The sequence below is a fragment of the Hippoglossus hippoglossus genome, chromosome 6 (genome assembly GCF_009819705.1).
Source record: "Hippoglossus hippoglossus isolate fHipHip1 chromosome 6, fHipHip1.pri, whole genome shotgun sequence".
Taxonomy (NCBI): domain Eukaryota; kingdom Metazoa; phylum Chordata; class Actinopteri; order Pleuronectiformes; family Pleuronectidae; genus Hippoglossus; species Hippoglossus hippoglossus.
This window is the reverse complement of record NC_047156.1, coordinates 17,406,073-17,426,824: the sequence shown is the minus strand read 5'-3', so window position 1 is coordinate 17,426,824 and position 20,752 is coordinate 17,406,073. Positions and strand designations below refer to the sequence as shown.

Here is a 20,752-nt window from a genome sequence, read left to right as displayed (position 1 = left end):
GTTTGACATCAAATCACCTTTTTATTAGGAACAGCTAGTTCAAACCAATGCTGCTTAATGCAACAGTCCCACCTTCATGAAGGTTATAATGTTCAGTCTTTATTATAAATATGAATAAAAATAATATACGCCTGTCATTCTAACATGGATCAATCCAACAGTACTAAATGGATGGATAGACAGACAGACCGACAGATAGATAGATTGATAGATATGTTAAGCTCTTCAAAAATGGACACAGCATTCAGTGCAAGATTTATAACAATTTATTTTTTTATAAAAATTGCCTCAAATTAGTAATAGAGCAAAGAAATATAGAAATATATATATTTCTATACAGGAATGAAGCACAGCATTCTGGGTAAAGTGTTCACCAAAAACCTTTTTGCATGATTCTCTTACATATATTTATATATTTTGCATATTTTCTAAAAGCAACACGTAACTTAAATGACAATCACTTCATTTATTAAAGATATGTCCTTTTATCTACTGGCTCAATAGTTAGTTGGAAAAACTAAATACTAGTAAGCTGCTGCCATGACACAAGTCTGTTGCTCTTGCTAACATTTACCTAAAGGTTCTCTAGCAGTGGAAATTTAGTTCAGAGAAATATTGCATAATTGCTGTCAGTCTGAAGAGGTCTGTTGTCTTTGATCAGTCGTGCTCCTCCTGCTGCATGCCGCTCTAGTAGTCCTCCCCCCGGCTCACTACCTCCTTGCAGGTGGGCCTGAGTAGGATGGTGTGCTCATACTGGGCGGTGTAGCTGCCCTTGATGTCACAGAGGGGCGGGTACGGGTCTACGATGCCAAGGTCGCACAGATTCTTCAACGCCATCAGGTACTTGCTCTCGCCCAGGCGGTCCAGCCAGCGGCGGCAGAACGCCAAGGTGCAAAAGTTCTCATTGATCACGTTCAGCAGATGTTTAGCCCTCGGGAGTCTGCGGCACAAGCGACGACACAGAGTCAACAGTGAAAACAAGCTTGAGGACGAATCTAGAGATGTGAAGTAACATGCAGATATGATGCTTTTTTGTTAAAATGATGGATTGATTATCAGACTCAATATTTTGGATTCCAACACATGGATGAGATGAACCTTATTGGCACGTGTCCGACGTTGAAGTTTTTCATGTAATGTGAGCACTCCATGTCATCGTGGACTGCACCTCTTCCCGTGCTGCCGAATGTCTCAATGGCGTATGCTTCACCTTCCTGAGAGGCAGAGAAAAGAAAGACAGGAACACAAAACTCACCCATCTTAATCTATAAACAGCATATATACCTTTGTGTAGGCCTAAATGCGATATGACACTAAAAAGGACAAAAACTCCTCAGGGGTCACAGAGAGTAGATAACAAAACCCTAAAGTTGTCAGTTGGCTGCGACTTTCACATGCACTCTATTAAGGACAGCAGTGTCCTTTTTTGTACGTTGATTGGCGGAGTTTCATTGGCGTTTGTGCGTCTCTATCGGAGCGTGGCTGTTGTTGGAATGCTTGTGGTATTAGCTGATAACACTGCGACACCCTCTGTCCCTCCACGATAATCAGTCAAAGTGCTCGCGGCCCCGTGGCACGCCCAGCTGCCGCTCCAGTTGTGCACTCGCTCTCTGATCACAAAGAGGTTTAATGTCCCCGTAACACAAAAGAACACTTCAGCTAAAAATACCACACGCAAAGCTGCCACATCAGCAGCCACCACTCCACCTCCCCTCTCCTGGAACCGTCAGGTAAAAAAGCTTAACACAGCAACTTGCCAATTAACATACTCAATCCTGTCCAAATACACTCACACACTGCAGGCATGCCGTTGTGACGCAGGCACGCATCTCCATGTTTCTCCTTGGTGAGGCGGCGGCCTGTTAATGAACCCTGGGCGCCCACATTACAGTGCTGCTAGTGAAATGAAGAGCCGGGGTTTTAACATGTGTTGCTACGCGATGCGGCCGGTAATTCCATTACAGGCGTAATTAAAGTGCGGACGAGGGTGACTAAGAAGCCGTTGGAGCAGAGCATTAGAACATACCTCCACACCTCATCATAACCCAATAACCAGCCACAAGTACCTGCAATTACACTTAAGAACTGAAAAAGGGTCCATTTATATGCAAAGTCGAGCAGCTCCGAATGGTTTCATTTCAGACACTCAAGTAGAAAAGGCTCCTGTCATGTTTTGTGCCCGAGAATCAAGTCAAATAAACACAATTTAAACTAGAATCAGTAAAGTGCATACCTCAACTTATGAAACCAAGTTTTTTAAATTCAATATCCATGAATTATTCTCTGAGAAAATTAAGAAAAATGTTGAAAAACGCCATCCATCCATCCAATATCTATACCACTTGTCTTTTGAGGGTTGTTGGGGGAGCTGGAGCCAATCTCACCTGACATTGATTAAGAGACGGGGTACAACAGAAACAGGTCGCCAGTCTATCACATGGCCAACAACCTTTCACACGGACATTCACACCCTAGGTAAATTTAGAGTCTCCAATCAACCTAACCCCCGTCTGCATGTCTTTAGACTGTGGGAGGAAGCTAGAGTACCTGAAACCCACAGACACGGGGAGACCCTGGCCAAACTGATGCGATTACCACACCAAGAAATGTGTGTATCTGCCCCCTGATCCGGATCCACAACTAAATATGAGTTCTTCCCTGATCTTTTTCACATCCTTCCACTAAGATTTGTTGCGTTATCGCTTAAAAACAAAGAGACAGGGGTGAAAACGTAACCTCTTTGGCGGAGGTAATTTGAGGAACAAATTACATTATGTTCCTCGCGCAAACACAATAATGTCACCACCGCCTGAAAAGTTTTTTTACAGCTACACAAACTCCAGAGGGCTGTAAGCCATGTCCAGTGATTGATGGTGTACAAACCTCCATCCTCGTGGCCTCTCCACCTTTAACAATAGGGACTGTCTTCCCTGAGTGTATCCTGTACTGTCCAATGGAGTGGCCGTTGAGATTCCTGATTGGCTTCACTGTAAAGAGAACACACACACTGAGGTTTAATAACTAAGCAGCAGCACTGAACCTGCGTGTGAGGAAAAGATGACAAACGACTTCACATTACCCTGATATGTTTTCCCATCTATCTCCACTTCATATGACTCCATGACCTCCTGGATCGTCTCACCGACGTCGCAAAGGCGCACGTCGATTCCTGCAAACTTGGACAAAGAGGTGTCCACACTCACGTCAGTAAATTACATTATGTTCCTCGCGCAAACACAATAATGTCACCACCGCCTGAAACGTTTTTTTACAGCTACACAAACTCCAGAGGGCTGTAAAGTATATCATATAAGGTTACTTGACAGGTAGATAATGTGGAAATAAACCAGCATATGAGTTTGTAGGTATGAATGATGTGATGAACAAAATAAGGAATCGATCCTGAGCTCTGAATCCAGTTAGAAGTAGCATCAAAATCAATAAGTTAATGTAAATGGGGAGTCACTGGGTCTCTGTAAATGATACCTAAATGTGTGCAGTCTCCACCTGCTCGGAATTTGTTACCTACACCAAGTTTGTCGGTTTGATTGTGAACAAGTGTGGGGCCTGGAAAGGGACTGTTGGGCCTTTGCGGAGGTATGTGCTCCACTGAGTGTCATTGTACTTTGGATTGTAAAATACTCCCTACAGGTACTAGAATATTCAACCTATGATAGCTGTTTTTAATGCTCCTTATTTTAGAGGAAATAATATACAGAGGATTCAGTGAGATTTAAAATGTAAACGATTGTTTCTGTGTTTTTTGTGCCATGTAATGGCTGTATCTGTGAACATAGTCCGCATATTGACTTATCTCACTTGATTTGCATTCACTGGTTAACTGTATAATATATGTTATCTCTACTATATATATACCCATTAACCCTTTTCTGTCAACCACTGCATCTGGTCTTCTAGTTTTGATGCAGTGACAAATGGTGCTGTGTGGGAAGAATAAAAAATGATCTTATCTTCATCATCACTCCCTCATTATCTATATATTAGAAGCTATTTGTGTGTCCCCTCCTATCAAGTTGAACATCATGTTCAAAGGAATCCACAATTGCTTTATGATGACTATTGTACCATTTTTGATACTAATACACTGTGATCTAGACAAGAGAAATGTGCTCAGGATACTTGTATAAGGATTCTTCTGGATGTTGTGTATCGTGTAAGCTTCCTGTGTGTTACCCTGATGCCAGTGTCTGTTGCGTCTTTCACAGCCTCCAGCAGCCGGTCATACTTTGGATTGAATGTGACGGTGAAGGCACAGTCTATTATCCGACCTGAAAGAGCAAACCCTTTGATTACTCACAGCAGTTGCCATGAGGTGATTCATCTATGAGAACAGCTTATTCCGGGCAGTAAGATCTATAATGCAATCATTCATTTACCTAGTTATAATAAATGCCAAATGTGAAACAGCACAGCTTAACTCCATAAGCACATAGAAAGTCATTAGTGGGCTCTCACCGTTGATGTGCGTTCCAAAGTCAATTTTGCAGACGTCGTCGTAGCGCAGCACGGTGGGGTCTCCTGCGTTCGGGGTGTAGTGGGCAGCGCAGTGGTTGATGGAGCAGCCGGTGGGGAAGGCCAGACCGGCCTCCAGTCCGTTTTCTTTAATGAGCCTCCTGGAGCAGTCCTCCAGCTTCTCACTGCCAGAAACAGAGAGCGGCACAGAGGGACAACAGGTGACAGGAACGATGAGACTGTTGTCAGGACAGATAAAGCACCGTGAAGCGTTTGAAGAGATACAGCAGCTCTCCTGCTGGTTTCTAAGACAAAGAAGTGCTGAAATCCTATCAATGCCAGTCCAGGATCAACATGAGGAGCCAAGACTTGTGTGTCTTACAAGGGGCTTGAGGAAGAAATTTCTGTTTATGTCTCACCAGATGTCAATCATGGCCATCCCCGGTTCAATCCAGCTCCTGACGTAAGAGCGGACCTGTCTGTGTGCCTCGGCCGCCTGCCTGAAATCACTCCACATCTCCTCGTTGGCCCTGTCCAGCACCCGCTTCTCCTCGCTGGTGGTCCGCCATGCTGCACTGCGCCTGGCAGGGGGGGTAGGCACATCACAGAGGGTGGTGGCACTCATTATTTTCTCATTATACAAATATTCATAATGAGGATGTGACATACTCTGCACAGGTGAGGACAAATATGACAACATTACCTCCTCCTGAAGAGGAAATTAAACACTGCACCTCATTATGATGTCCAACGTGAATAAAGTGCAGAGCAAATAAACACTTGGCATATCACACAGTGGACAACCACTGCTGAGTGTAAGGGGACGACATAGAGGTCAAACACACCCGTCTTTTGATGGGGGGTATTCACACTCCTCTCCCTTTGGAAAGTCTCCGTTGGGATACAGCTCGCAAATGGGGACTGAGGGAGGGTCAGTCTGTCCCTTCACTGTGGCCCAGATAGAGAGGAGGAGACAAGAAAACACAAGTTATCCTGCCTGTGTTCATGACAGTGATATTTTACCTTTGCTGAAGAAGAATCCTCCAGTCCCTGACTTACAGATCTAATTATGTGAAGCACCCTAAAGAATCTAAATCTAAAAAAACTGTAAAAATCCTGTAGCACTTGTATTATACCACAGGTAGGAATGATAATTATGTGGCACATATTTAGGATCACTTAATTTCAGTTCTCTCAGTCCAAACTGTGACTCTTCTCGACTCTCGCTGCATTAGTCTGTTAATGTCAAACGTGCCGTCATTAATTTTGTCCCGTCTGCTCGACATGTAAGTCCTGTCGCATTGTGTCCTACACCTGAGTCAGTCCTTCACCGCACAACTATCCTGACACCGATTAACCAGGTCAAACTGCTTCTGTGCAACTGTTGTAAATGTGGAGCTGTGTATTCAGGAGATTGATTTAGTTTTAGAGGAACAAGGTTCTTGCAGAACCTGTGGTCTAAAAGGTCAAAGAGAAATCTGGTATTGTGAAGATCTGTTGCAGTAAGAGAACAAAAAGGTCTTACATCCTTTCTTCTTTTTCTTCTTCTTCTTCTTCTTCCCGGCAGAGTTCTCTCCCTCTTCCCCATCTGTTGAAAGCATCATTAGTTTCAATTCAGTTTGTGGCACGGCTCCAAGTGTGCTACTGAAAAATCGGATATCTCATTGCAGATGTGACCGGCTGAATTTCACTCGGCACTTTCTGGGACTTAAAAGTTCAGCACGATCACCACAGCAGATGATAAGGATGATGAGGATGATGAGGAAGATGATGAGGAAGATGGTCAGGAGTTACCTTCTTCTCCATCCTCCTCTCGCTCTTTGTCCTCCAGCATCTGCAGCTCCAACTGTTTCGCCACATCACCAACACATAGGGCTCCTCCATCCCCCTCAGCCTCATTTGTCCCTGCTGCAAAGTCACACACACACACGCACACACACACACACACACACACACACACGCACACACACGCACACACACACACACACGCCGTTTTGCATGCATGTGCAGATGAACACGTGCGTGTGCACCATTGGCACGACATGCATATAAATTTTGACATACAAAAAAACTCAGAGTAAATGATGTTTTTCCCATTCATTTAAAGAAAGTGCATCCACCAACGTCTCAACTTGGCAGAGTGTGTGCATTAATTCTTTCTATACATTGGGGGTCAATATCCTCAAGGGCACGTGTACCTTGCAGCATTCTGACATTTAGCCTTCCAGAGACACTGCTGTGTGGACCACACTTGACTTGGGGCAGGTTCAAATACCGAGGCTTTTATTTTTCCACAGTTTGGAGCAGTAAAGCTGAATTTATCATCGTGCAGAGTGGTGGATCTTGTTGCACTAAAACTGTGGATACTTCTATTACATCATTTCATGCAGCTTAGAGGGGGATTTGTAGGATGGAACATATTTTAATCTGGAGTAAATGTTATTCAAACGGATTCTTTCAATCAGATCTGGTGTTAATTTTTCAGATTGTCCCGTCTCCAGATGAGCAGCAGCAGCAGCAGCCTGTCAGAGTTGGGACAGTAAAACCCTCTGACAGGTTGAAAACTCTCCTGTCCCGCATATCTGATGCCTTTACATGTGGCTCTATTGAGGAAACACATTTGCGCTATTTCCCTCAATGGTCCTGTTTAAGTGATGCCTCCTACCTGCTGCAGTGGTCCTGCTCCTCTTCTTCTTCCTCCTCTTTCTCTTCACTGACTCCGGCGCATCCGCATCTTCCCTCTCCTCGTTCAGGTCCGCGACCCCGTTGAGAAGTTGCGGCTCCACTTCTCGCTGTGGCTGTAGCTCCGCCATGACCGGCGACCGACCGACGGAGAGATGAAGTGACGCATAAGCTGCTGAGAGCCTCCAGTGGTCAGAGCAAGAAACAAGCGTGGAGCAGCTGGAGGAGGCTGAGCCAATAACGGAGCTGATGGACGATCTCCGCGCAACAGCTTGACCTGAACGGAGGGAAGACGATCCTCTCCTCTGTGCAGAAACTTTTTTTTATTATCAGTTGTCTTTCTCCTGCAGAGGAAGTCTCATTTGGGAGGAGTGCAACATGATCCCTCTGCAGAGTGTCTCCTTCATGCAGTGCCCCCCCCCCCCCCCCCCCCCCCCCCCCCCCCCCCCCCCCCCCCCCCCACACACACACAGAGCAAAACTTGGCCCAAATCCACAATCCCACACTGTCTTATACTGGGTGGAATGATGGCCCTTGGTCAGTCCGCTCCTGGTTGCCAGATCTGGCCCAAAAGTAAGCCAATACTGTACCAGGGTGTCAAGGGTGGCCAAAAATTGTTTTGTGCTATTTGAGCCTTTTAACAAACGGGCCACTTTTAGGTTCACATCCAGATTACACCTTTGTCCGGGACACAAGAAGTCCAGAAGAGCTGCATCAGGTGGCCCTTATCCGTATGCTGTCTGGGCCGAGCTGCACAGCATAGAGCTGAAGTTGTCCTGCAGCAACTGTCCGTTTGCCCTTTTGACTGCGCTTCCCCTCTGAAGAAAAAGGGGTATTATTAATCTGGCATAAATATAATTAGCCCAATACTTTTACTTTTACATTTTACCACTTTAAATTGTGATCCAGCCAATAAATAATAAAATAAAAAAGGAAAGCGATGCCCTGTAACCCTCATCATGACGTTTATGTCGTGACTACAAGTCTGAGTTTGCTAAATTAACATTCTTCTTTTTTTTGCTTATGATGTACACAATGTCAATTAATGCATTAAGAGTTTATTTCTCAAAGTTTGAATATTGTGGTTTGCAGTCACATAGATGTCAGAGTTAAGCTTAAGATGCAAAATCATATTGCTGCTTACACTATACTTCACAGGAAACTTACAACATGATGTGTTAATTTACACTAGCATGGGGGGGTGAGGGGGGTGATGCTCTTTTTTTCCAGGTTCGAGCAATGCTCCCCCCCAAAATGTCTGTGCACGTCCCTGGCTTCAATCAATCATTTCCTCCTGAACATCGTGGCACCGTCTGAGGGTCATGTTACCTGCTGCTGCTGTGCGCACCTGTGACACACGGCAGCTCCTCAACACAAGCCGGACGTGAGTGTCAACATTTACCAGAGGCTCGATACCTTATTTGTTCTTGTGAGCGATGTTGTGTTGTTTGTATATTGTCACGCAAACAACTCGTAAGTGTGAGAAGTCGATCGCTGCTGGTGCGTAACGGAGGTTACAGGTTGGAGCTTGGAGCCGCGCGCGCCTATAGAACTATGTGTATCCAAGCAACCAGCTCAGCGGTGGTAACGAGAGGTGCATTCACACAAGAGAAACGTGGATTTTAACGCTCTTTAGTTGTGTGAAGTGTGTTTTTCGGATGGCTGGGAACATCTGGAACTAATTTGTGGATTTTGGGGGGGAACAATGAGTTCTTGTGGTGCGCGGACAGAACTCAGAGCTGGTCCTTTGTATTTCTTTGACCAGGTGAGTTAATGAGTCATTTTGCTGACTGTAAAATTAGGAATAAACTGCCGGACATTAACCATATACTTCCCTACAGCCAACAAGACGAAACAGGGTTGAAGGTACACGGAGCCACTTTTACCTTTATAATGTGGCACCTGGAGGAGGAGCGCATGAGGACACACACAGGTATTTCATTGTTGCTATAGGAAATGATCCGTTTGTACTTTTGTATTTTTGATGAATAATTTCCTCCTTTCCTCACAGTAACTGGGAGGATGACAGTGCGGAGGCGGCCAAGAGGCTGACAGGTGAACCACGTGGTGAGGGTAAACCTGAACCTGACACCTCAACATCACCTGCTGCACTGGACAGAAGGAGCCAGGAGCCAATAGACGTATACAAGCGAGCAGCCCCTCTGTTACTGAGTGACCTGGCTCTCCTGCTTTCACAGTACGACTGGGCCGAGGTGGGCCGCGTCCCACACGGGGTGGCAAATATTCTGTGTCACTCCTGGCAGGATCTGACCTCAGGGGCGGCGCTACTGAGCAGTCCCGAGCAGACTGACAAAAGAAGAGGGTCCAAAGGCTCCCTGAAGTTGGGAGGAAGTCCCCATCATGTGAGCGACGATGGCAGGAGGCAGACAGGACAGGGAAGTGCAGGTCCCTCTGAGAGTAAACCACAAGTTGGCGCCAATCCACGTGTTAAAAAGCGCAAACAGAAGTCCAGAGGTAAATGAGCCACATGGGTCGCATAGGCACTTGTAAGAATATACTAGAAAAAACTACAACTTTTTGAGGAACACAATGTGCTTGAAAACGAAACAATTTTCAAAATATAGCCAATGATGTATGGCTTTGTTTAAAGTTATGGAGCAATTGTAATGACTTAAACGTGCACCTTTCTGAATCCGGAATTCTGAGTGGATGTTTGACATATTATTGGCCCCTCTGTGTAACTGTTGGCCCCTAAATGGCCTCTGAGTAAAATCTATAGATCCATCAGTGGTGGTAGTATCTGCCTGATCAAAGCCTTTCGCAAAATTTTGACTACACATCACATGAGTGTGTAGCTCATAATTTTTATAAATCATGCACTCTTTTTATTAACAATCTTTATCGACTTGTCGTTTTCCAACATATTGATAAACTCAGTGGGCTTCCACACTTCTCAGACTGCTGTAGGTTTTAAATTATCTGTAAGTAGTTATTTTTTATTAATGTTTAACAATTCATTCATGAATGCTTTAAAGACCAATAACAAATCCCTAATAAGAACATCAGAATCCCAGGTATTCCAGACTTGATGTGAATGACTTGAATTTTCAAATCTTAAATAACAATTTGTTAACATGCTTTATGCTTCATGCTGTCTCTCAGTTTACAGGTCAACAGGTTTACCGGTACAAAGTTTGGCAATCATAATATAAAGTTCTGAAACATTTTTTAAGTAAAAAAAGTTTTGAATCCAGAAGATGCTAAATACAAGTCAAAACAACAGCCAAAGGGCTTTTCCACTATCTGAAAACCCCAAAATAGATTATACAGTTGGCTCATTACCAATCTATAAATGATTAATAAAAGACTTATTAACAATTAATGAAGCCCTTAGGTACAACATGCACCCTTTATGAGGTAGGCCTATACTTAAAATGCTTGTCTCACATCATGGGTACACATCACAGACTGTACGATACATGGAAAACTATAGGAATTAGACAGCACCGTCCCCAAGTGAAACCGCTCCTCTATATGTCAGAATTAACACAGGTAGGAGACAATAACAATGAGAATGACAGGAGTGAACAGGTTATTCCTCTTGACCTCTGGAGTCTGACAACATCTTGGGTTGCAAGCTTGTGGAAGTGAGAGGATTTGTTTACCAGATCGGACAAGGTAGCTGGGCCCAGTTACTGCTGTATGTTAATCAGTTACAGGCTATTGAATAACATTACTAAGTTTTCTAATGTCACTGCAGCAGCTTATATAGAAATAATTAACGAAATAATAATCCAACTTTATTTCTACAGCACTTATATAAAAGAGGTTTAAAATTGTTTCACGGGGTACTTCGGAATAAAACCACACAGAACAAGACAAAGCAAAAATGAGAAAGATAACATGTGAGAAAATGTTAAAAACAAGCAGCATTCTTTAAAAATAGTTAAAATCAGACATTAAAAGGCTTTTCTATAAAAGTTTATTTTAAGCAATGATTTAAAATACAAGCTCTGGCAAGTCTAATCTCCTGAGGTGAGGAGTTCCAGAGCCTCAGGGCCCTGATGGTAAAACCCTGGTCCCCTCTATAACAGCTTTGAGTTATAGGAACTATAGTAAGTGTTGGTTGGAAGATCTTAGATCACAGCTTGGAGCATAGAGAGTTAGTAGCTCCGTAATATAACGGAGGGGGGCTGAGATTCAAATTTATTAAAATAATATTCAAATCAGTTAACTAGTAGCAAATGAAGGGAGGCGAGAATCGGAGAGATACTGTATGGGCCCTATGGTTGTTGTTGGTTGAAATGGGAACATATAGATATGATATATATAAATATCAAGGGACATAATGACTAAGTTACATATTCTCTCTTCCCAGCAGCTTGTAGCTCCTCATCCATCAGTTTCTCCATCTCATCCAGCAGCCGTAAAGATCCAGGTACGAGGTCGGAGCTGCTTCACTGTGTTGATGATGTGGCTGATGTGACTCTGTTTGACTGTGTGTCACTGCTGTGCCTCTGCTGCCTCAGCTGGATGTGACTTGTGTCCAGGTTGGATCGTTCAGCCGAAGCAGCCCTCCCACGTCGAGCCTCAGCAGATCAGATTGTATCAGTGGGCGGTGGAGCGACTGCGGGCAGCAAGAAATCCTGAGTGCGTCGTTACTCTGCTCCTCTGCATTTAAAATGAGAAGTTTGTCAATGAGGGTTTACATTCCAAAGGATTACATCCTTGATAATCAAATGAGCAAATCAGATTTGTTTTAGCTCTGGAAATGTCAGCTCTATCAGGAAAGACTTTTAGAGAAAATTCAAATGAGTAAATTAGAATTAAATTACATTTATTGTGAACAAGAAGAATTGACTTTGGTGCTTAGACCTCAGGCAGAGGTAGAAACCAAGTAATAAGACCTATGAATGAGGTGTTTTGGATGGAGGGAGACTTCCACCCAGAGTCTGGACACTGGTGGTGGTGATTGGATTATTATACTTGGGATGTTTCACAAAGGTTATGATTGGGTGGTTGCCTGGGAAGAACACAGTGTTCAAGACTGAACTTTTGCTTAGCTTCATTTGTTTGGTCAGTCCACATTATTTTGCAGTGAAGAAATATCTATTGGATAGATTGGATCGAGTTTTCTACAATGGGTCCAATGACTTTATGATCATTCCTGTAGCCTAGCTCCACCATGTTGCAATTTGTGGTTTAGATTAAGCCTAACGTGTCTTTGCAAATATTGTACGGATCGGTAATATATTTGATTCAAACATAAATGCCGCATCTTCACTGTTTGAAACTGTATCAGTCCAGTACTTTCTGACACCTGCTAGACATCAGCCTCAGCTGTACTCTGTGTTCAGTACTCATTAAAAAACAGAAGGCTAACATATGTGCAAAATTTTACATTGGTTAGTAATTGCAAAAACATTTTTTAAAAACAACTTCATCTTCACATAGAAGACAGCAAACACCGAAGCTGAGCAGTCCACTCAGACTGTGTCACTATGGAGAAGCAAAAGCAAAAGTGAAGAGCAGCAGAGCCAGGAGGAAGAGTGGCTCGTCCGTCTTAGTTAACGGGATACCACGGATACCAGAAGTGAAGCAGCCGGATCCAGCACAGAAGAAACTACACTACAGGATCGACGACGGCTCCTCGTTCATATAGTATCCTTCCCGCAGCAAGTGAAGCAGTTTTAGGGCATATGGTAAATGTGTCACTGCATCTGATTTTTTGACCCTTGACCCTGCCTCTCAGCTACCCGTCTGGTTGCACAGCAGTTTGCCAGAGCCACTCAGCTCTGCCCTGTGGAGGCTTCTATACCAACGTGTTCAGTGACAGCGACTGTCCCGTCATCCTGGCCACTATCACTGCATTTGGGCACGGGGCTGTTACACACCCTCACAAGTGAGTTCCAATGTGATGAATTCATTTTCAGGAAATCTCCTGTAATTTCTTTACACATGATGTGCAGTTTGACAATCATGAGGGTCATTCTGTGCAAACCATAATGTCCTCTTTGGCACCATGAAGAAATAATTCAGATTTTCCCATGATTATGTGACATTTACAATCTCAAACAGTTATAACATCTCTGCCTTTGTGGAGATATTACAACTACTGTTGGTTTATAAAGCTCTGAATGATTTGGGGCCAAACTACATTTCTGATCTGCTGCTCTGCTGTGAACCATCCAGACGTTTTACGCTATTGCACTTCTGTCCGTCCTGGGACAGGGATCCCTCACTTTCTCTCAGGTTTCTACGTATATTTATCAATCCCTATGAGGCTGACTTGATTCGAATTGATTTGATTCAAACATGATCTATTTGTTCATGTCTTGCTCTGCACTGTGGTTGCAAAATGCCTCTATACTATAAAAATGTTTGTGTGACAGCTTTGATGATGTGTAAAATATAGTTCTTATTGTATATGTTTCTCCAGCTCCTCTTTAGTAGCAGTGTGGGACCAGGATGGTGGATTCATGAATGACCACTACGGGAGGAAAAGTCAGGAGTGGAGCTGGCAGACGCACAGTGCACTTAAAAAGAAGGTCGTTATACAGGTACAAAATATGACTATAAATTACAGTACCCGCATGTCACATATACAGTTATAAAAGCTTATGGCCACTTTCTGTGCGTTAAATAAATGACGTTCCCTTGGCAACAGTTTGGAGGAAATCTCTCTGTGGAGTCTCAACTTCCCTTCAGTCTGTCCTCACTGACAATGTGTCAGTGTTTATATCTGCATTCAGAACATGTCAGAGGTGATGGTGATGGGGTGAGCCTGTCATGTGATGTTTGACGTCTACAAGGGAGATGTCACTGTAGGGGAAGAAAGCAGGGTATGATGCATGACCCACTGAGGAACAAACACAAAGAGTCTCTGACACGTTTCATCTGGACTGTTTGGTCAGCTTGTTGATGAACAGGGAGTTTTCATGCAGAGTAGATGAATGAATTCACTGTAGCTTAAGTCAATTTGCTATTTTTCTCCCTCTTCGCTAGCGACACCCAGTGGCCGGAGGAGTTATGTTTTAAGGTTGTCAGTCCGTCCGTCAGCTCCATTCATGTGAACATGATATCTCAAGAACGCTGTGAGGGAATTTCTTCAAATTTGGTACAAACGTTGATTTAGACTCCAGGATGAACTGATTCGATTTTGGTGGTCAAAGGTCAAAGAACAAGGTCACTGTGACCTCATGTTTTTGTGAACATGACTTATCAGAAACATAGAATATTTGCCTAAATCTGGCACAGATATTCACAAAATTATCTTTTGCCTCGTTAAAGCCTTCAGAGAATGCTTTAAAATTTGGCTTAAACATTCACTTAGACTCAGATTAACTGATGTAGATCAAAGGTCAAGGTCACAGTGGCCTCACAAAACATATTTTTGGTCTCTTGCAAGTGATATATCAAGTCTGCATTTAAGGAATTTCTTCAGATTTTGACAAAAGATTAACTGATGAGATTTCAGTGGTCGAAGGTAAAAGTCATGGTGACACTATATCATTGTGAATGTGATATGTCAGGAACACCTGGAGGGACTGAAACTGGCATAAAACCACAGGACTCTATCTAACCTAGTTTAACATTGTGTACATTTTAAGTAAATCAATCAACATGTCTTTCTGTCTCCTCCAGTTGTCAGATCTGATCAGTGTGAAGCTCCTCAATGGTACGTCTGCCACTCTCAGCTTCAGGTGCAATGATGAGAGTGTTCAACTTCCTCTTCCTGTCCTGTCTCACATCAACCAACCGAAGGAAATGGTGAGATTATGATTATTTAGTAGATTTTAGATTTATGATTAAATAAAGGTCATATGATTCATATCATTTACTCTGTTTTAACAGCTCTGCTTGCAGACAGATGGAAAGTTTACCTCTAATTTTGCTCAAGACCTGCCGCTGGCGAGGAAGACAAAATCCCCTGTTGTGGTCCTGGAGAACAAGAGGACCCTGACTCCTGTAAAAAACGTTTTATGCCAGTGTGATGTTTGAGTGCTAAAGCTTGTCTTATGCTGAAGTTAAGGTCAGGTTAAGATAGGTTAGGTTAAGGTAAGGGCAAACACAAATCAATTGGGAAAGAGACTGTAACGCGATGTCTGTATAAGAGATTGTGATTATAATCAGCCGTAACTGTGTTGACCATAGAAATGTAGATCATTCTTTAGATAATCAGGTGTTTTCTTTTCTCGTATAGAAATAATGAAAACCTTTGATTCCTTCCTGAACTTCTACAGGTTCTGCAGACACCTTCACTGAGTCACTTTGTATAGAAGATCTTGCTAAATGCCTCCTGTTGTTCTGCCTCATATATTCTACCATGCAAGTAATGATGTATGGCAGGTGTCGGTGGGCACCCAGGAGATGCTCCAGATGGTCAGAGAGGTGGAGGGGCTGGAGGAGCCGTCAGCACGGTGGAGGAGAGCAGGGCCTGCCGGCAGGGAACTGAAAAGGCTGCAGCAGAGAGTTCGAAACACCCTGGACGACTGGCTGGATTATTATCGTGCAGCTGTCGGTACGTACCAGCTCATAGTTTGTGAACAAAGCTTTTCTGAAATATGTAAGATGTTCTTCACTTTTTCCCATTTTCAAAACTGCCCCCAGTTATTTAAAGTAACAATGAGCCGATCTGAGTTTGTTCCTCAATGAAGCAAAAAATAGTTCCAGTATCGCCTCATCATGCAAACTCAACATTATTGAATAGTTCCGCCGGGATCCTGTTCACGGTCAGTCGTGTCACTGTGGCGTTTGTGTGCATTTCTGACTGACCTCTTCCTGTCCTCCAGGTATCAGGTGTCCTGACACGGAGCAGATGCCTGACGCCCTGCTGAGGACCCGGCCGAGGAGAGAGGTGCAGTCAGCAGCGCTGCCCTCTCTGAACCCACCCGAGCGGGTGGAGGCAAAATCGGTCTGGCCGGAGGAGAGCGGCGACAAGCCACAGGAGCCGCACAGACACCTGTCAGTCCGAGCAGAGAGACCTGCTGACTCATCTGTCAGGCTGCCAAGGTGCACGCCACACACAGTCCACTGATTCAACATGTCACAGGAGAATGAATAGCCTTGAGGAGAGCTGCAAAGTAAACAGCATGTGATGTCATCAGGGCTCGAGGACAATACATTTGAAAAAGTAAACCTGCATCACAAACTCAGGGTGTGGAGTTTGAAAGACAATAAGAAAATGTATTGGTTATGTTTGAAGAGGTTAATATTTCATCTGCATTTGTTTGTCTGATAGTGAGCAGGACTACGCACAAACTAGCAAACAGTTTAACACAAAACATGGTTGAAGGTTGTGGTTAAAGAACTTTTTGCTCACTTTGTGGATTTCTCAGAAAATAATTTATGGATCTTAATGAAATGTTGTTGAGTGTGTGCAAGTTGGTGTAGATCCAAATAAAGTCCAGATCCAGAATTTATTATGTGCTCTCTCGCTCTGAGTGCCATTCTAGTGTTGAAATTGGGATTCACAAATTGAATCACATTAAACCTTCAGTCAATTGATTAGTTAATGGTTTGAGGAAATAAATGAACAATTATTAAATTGAACTAATGGTGTTTAAGTGAGGAGAATCACTTAAACACCATTACTTTTTTCACATAGAACCAAATAAACTTGTGGTTGCCCTGGGTGTTAAGTCTGTCACCTCATCTATCCAGCTATATTACACCGAAGCCAGAGATTTATTTTGTTAGGGTGATGGAGTTTACTGATCAGTTTCAGTGCTGGAGCTTGCTTTGCACAGATGTATGCTGCATTATGTTGGCAGTAATAAGGGCCTTTTTTTACCTGATTATTTTCAGGACACCTAAAAGGCGATCAAAGGACGAGCCCCGTGTGACTCAGATAGGACCCCTACAAATTCACGGCAACATCCAACTTGAGTAAGATCCACGTCTATCATTTACAAATGCTATCATTACAACTCATTCGAATATTACTGTGTAGAAAATGACATCTGCTGCAGTTTGGCTTCTTTACAATGACAACTACATCCTGCCAGGTCAGTGATTATTTCAAAGAGTCCAGAGCAGCAGCCCGCCGACGTGCCCCGCTGTCCAGCCCCGCCGCCGCTCACCCCCTCCGTCCTCCTCTCAGTGTGCCCCGTGCTGCTGAGAGCTGCCCTGCTGGGGGAGGGGGTGCGGAGGCGGTGCTGCTGCAGTGTCACACTGATGCCTGCGGTGACGGACCTGGAGTACGACACCTTCGTGATGGGCCAGCCTCCGCACAATCAACAGATCCTGGTGGTGTGTGTGACTCTGCCTCACGAGCACGAGGACGCACTGGAGCAGCTCTACAGGAGGAGGAACAAGCACAGATCCATGCCATGCACTCAGGTGTGAATGCTGCCTTACAGACAGGGGGAAGACAAAATAATCTAAACACGTTACAATACAATACAGAGGAACACATTTTACATGAGATGTGCACATACAGGCAAGCCTCATTACAGTCTCTGATACACACTCTGTGCATCCTTCATTTGCTGCATTCATGTAGTTTAAACAGCTTTCCATTTAGTCAGCAGTGCACCTGTGCACATGTGTAGAATTTTTCTTGATACTGATTCAGGTTTTGCAAGGACAGCAAAGTATTGTCTGGCTACAAAGCAAAAGAAACACGTCATGAAAGACATCCTATAGTCAGCAGGCTATTATACCATTAACACAGCATGTTTTTTTCCTTCAGTGCCAGATGGATTCATTTCGCCTGGTGAGGTATGAGATGTCAACAGGGGGGACGCCCGGCTGGGGATGTGCCAACATGCTGCTGCAGCAGCGACACAACGCTGCCCCTGGGATGATCCTGGTCAGTAAACCTGCTGCAGGCCCGGCCTGAGGCTGCAGGCTCTGCTCGGTGCATGTCTCCATGGCTGCCACAGGGAGGCAGCAGCAGTGCTTGTATAAACACAGACTGTATATATATATATATATGTATATACAGCTCTCGAAAAGATTAAGAGACCACTCCACATTTGTCTTGAATTTGCAATCTTGCCTTTACATGTATAGCTGCCATTTCATTGCCATGTCTCTTGAATTTGACATTTGGGTGAAATGTTGTGGGTGGTTTAAAGAATAGAGCGAAGATGTTAATTTTATTTTAAGGCATCAGTGCAGTGCCTGTTCTAAACCTGGTTCTCTCAGCTCGAGTTAATGCTCCAGAGCTACTTCAGAATTATTCCTTTTCATTAGCGAGTCCTCCTTAAACAGCTCTACAATACACTGTCACTTTGTTATGGTTTGTGTGCTGGACGTTGTGTGCATAGCTTTTTTACAAACATCCTGTCTACATCCTACCTGGTTATCAGCAATGGATATTTTATAGTCAATGTTTTTCATCAAACAAAACTGAATTTGCTTTAATACTATTCAGGTTTGTGGCTTTTTTTAAATTTTTTACAAATTTGAATGATTTACTGAACGGCTGCTATTGTTTCACACATAACATGTCGGCTGTTTCCAGAGCTGTATTTACATGTGTATGTGTCTAAAGCAGAGGAAGACTTATAGTGAGGGTCTGCCTCGGCACTACAGTGGGCTCACGTGCAGTGAGAGAAGACAAAAAGAGAACAGTTTTGCAGTCATGACAACTGCTGAAATTATTATTTTCTTTAAGATGACATTTTTTCCGTAAATTGTCCATAAATCATAACATGAAACAGTGTTTGTATTGAAATCAAGGTTTTGACACAATAAGCATTTATTATGATTGACAGGACTGTGAGTACACACTCCGTAGGGTCCTTTATGAAACTTAAAATAACCCTGTGACTGATGCGACTTATGTTGCGGAAAAGATAACGTGCTGCTCCAGTCCACTTCTCTGTAACCTAAAAAAAGACATGCAGTCAGACGAAGGCTTCTTTTTAAATATGACAGTTAAAGTGTTTCATTGTGGTGATATCACCCCCCCCCCCCCTTCCCGTCTTCACACACATGATGTCAAATCCTCCTTGTTGCTGTGGCAGATGTACATCAGACGGAAGCTGCTGTTTGTGGGCTACATGCACAGTGGTCGCGGCTGCTCAGTCGGGGACCTTCAGAAGCAGATCTGCAGAAGCAGGGGAGACTACAGATTAGGTCTGAGCCTCCCACCACACTACAAGTTCAGGTACTGCTGCGCCAAGCCCCCAGCAAATCAGATTGACTGTAACTCACTTCAACAGTTTGCATTGATCATCATGGAATTTGTAACCATGGATAAAATTAAACTGAAGTCATCTCCGCGAAGCACAAAATGTTTTATTAAAATATAAATTAGAGAGAAATACTCTGATATAATTATGATTATGATAATAGTTTTCTGTAATTTATTTACAGTGAAGCAGTGAATAACTCTGCAGCCACAGACCCACACAACTCACAAGATGCAGCAATGACAGGAAGAGATGACGTAACACTGCCTGCTTCAGTGGAAAAGAAGAAGGCCAATGAGAGGTTGTGACAGAAATACTGTTTTAAATTTAGATTCCTGCTGTTTTTCTGCACGGTAGCTTATTGTCGTCACCTTTTGACTCTCATTCTGGTTGTGTTGTTTATTACCTCGACAAAGAAGGTTTTCATCTGTGGTTTTTGGTGTGTTAGTTAGCGGGATTATGTAAAAACTACCAAACTGATTTCCATGTGATTTTGTGGAGGGATGGGGCATGACCCAAGGAAGGTCAAATTAAATGTTGGTGTAGATCTGGGTCAGTGGGCAGATCCAGGGATCTTTTTTTACTTTCTTTAACATTGTGAGACCCTTCAACATTTTTGTTTCTTTCTTACAGGATAATTCATTGATCTAAAAAAAAAACCAGGCATGTTTAGGGCACTGATATTTATGTGTGTGTAATTTGGATCAGATCCAATGAAAAATACAGATCCAGTGAATTTAAATGTGGTTTCTTAAGGGGACTGTTGGCAGAGGTATGCACTCTACTGAATAAGATTCTGTTTTTAAGACATGTGGGTGAATTACCTGTGTGATGTCTTCTTCCTGAACAGAAAAACCATCGAAGTTCGTGAGGCATCGCAGCAACGACAGAGAAACTTTTGTGTCAAATCAAAACAGACATTTCCGCATGTTCCTTTGACGACGCATTGACAAGATTACCTCTGTATCTCCCTCGAAAAGTTATCAAGTGCACTGTTGGTTCATACTTAAGGTTAATGTTGGCAAACACCTAATATATACGTAGAATGCAGGTTTGCACCTATATGGGACTCCAGATACAACATTTCTTTCCCTTTTGACAGTAAGGAGCATGTGCCGGTAACTCTTGCAGCCATCAGATGATCCAAGATGTTAAGATGAGATACAGATGTTTCACTGTGCTCTGAATATTCTAATTTTATATAAATATCCATGAAAAATACATGTGTTACTTGGATTTGTTATCATTTTAATAAACACTTAATTTTCAATCTTTTGTTGTAATGTCTCTCGCACATACATATGTGAAATTGTTCTCACGGCCTTGCCAATTGCTGTTATTCACCCAACTTCCTTCTTTACAGCCAGTAAGAAGATCAGATTTCAACATGAGGATTATTTTTGAGTTTTACTTCCTCAACTATCAGTTATGGCTTACACAGTATCAGCTTGACTCTTAGTCATATACCAGTGTTAGTAATTTTAGTGATGATG

The 20,752-nt window shown here is 43.2% G+C and overlaps 2 protein-coding genes across 7 annotated transcripts; one reads left to right on the top strand and one right to left on the bottom strand.

Annotated features, from left to right (window-relative positions):
- Position 1: 1 nt before the first annotated feature.
- Positions 2-7,470, bottom strand: LOC117763463 (methionine aminopeptidase 2-like). The gene is made up of 11 exons (XM_034588596.1): positions 7,139-7,470; positions 6,268-6,381; positions 5,999-6,061; positions 5,319-5,421; positions 4,893-5,054; positions 4,477-4,658; positions 4,195-4,289; positions 3,080-3,176; positions 2,884-2,987; positions 1,099-1,214; positions 2-940 (listed from the first exon to the last, which is right to left on the bottom strand). Exons 1-11 carry the CDS (start codon positions 7,284-7,286, stop codon positions 688-690), a joined length of 1,437 nt encoding a protein of 478 aa, XP_034444487.1. The 5' UTR covers positions 7,287-7,470; the 3' UTR covers positions 2-687.
- A 761-nt stretch (positions 7,471-8,231) lies between these two features.
- On the top strand, positions 8,232-20,521 carry LOC117763714 (uncharacterized protein C3orf20-like). Of its 6 annotated transcripts, none has more exons than XM_034589079.1 (18): positions 8,232-8,920; positions 8,997-9,088; positions 9,167-9,630; positions 11,495-11,554; positions 11,667-11,766; positions 12,574-12,777; positions 12,869-13,018; positions 13,556-13,676; positions 14,761-14,886; positions 14,971-15,084; positions 15,466-15,637; positions 15,909-16,128; positions 16,924-17,004; positions 17,124-17,457; positions 17,810-17,929; positions 19,092-19,234; positions 19,444-19,560; positions 20,110-20,521. In XM_034589079.1, the coding sequence occupies exons 1-18, from the start codon at positions 8,861-8,863 to the stop codon at positions 20,207-20,209; spliced, it is 2,778 nt and encodes a 925-aa protein (XP_034444970.1). In that variant the 5' UTR covers positions 8,232-8,860; the 3' UTR covers positions 20,210-20,521. The 6 variants fall into 6 exon arrangements, with proteins under 6 accessions (XP_034444970.1, XP_034444968.1, XP_034444967.1 ...); XM_034589077.1 differs by having other exon boundaries at positions 12,571-12,777; XM_034589076.1 differs by having other exon boundaries at positions 11,646-11,766.
- The last annotated feature ends 231 nt before the right edge of the window (positions 20,522-20,752 follow it).

Bases quoted from the DNA above. Each gene is read 5' to 3' on its own strand.
- LOC117763463 (XM_034588596.1), bottom strand. From the start codon at position 7,286: ATGGCGGAGCTACAGCCACAGCGAGAAGTGGAGCCGCAACTTCTCAAC. The intron at 5,055-5,318 runs GTGTGTTTGACC...CCCCCCTGCCAG, and splicing joins TACCCCCCATCAAAAGACGG to GCGCAGTGCAGCATGGCGGA. The intron at 4,290-4,476 runs GTGAGAGCCCAC...TTGCTCTTTCAG, and splicing joins CTTTGGAACGCACATCAACG to GTCGGATAATAGACTGTGCC.
- LOC117763714 (XM_034589074.1), top strand. From the start codon at position 8,861: ATGAGTTCTTGTGGTGCGCGGACAGAACTCAGAGCTGGTCCTTTGTAT. The intron at 8,921-8,996 runs GTGAGTTAATGA...ACTTCCCTACAG, and splicing joins CTTTGTATTTCTTTGACCAG to CCAACAAGACGAAACAGGGT. The intron at 15,638-15,908 runs GTACGTACCAGC...CCTGTCCTCCAG, and splicing joins TTATTATCGTGCAGCTGTCG to GTATCAGGTGTCCTGACACG.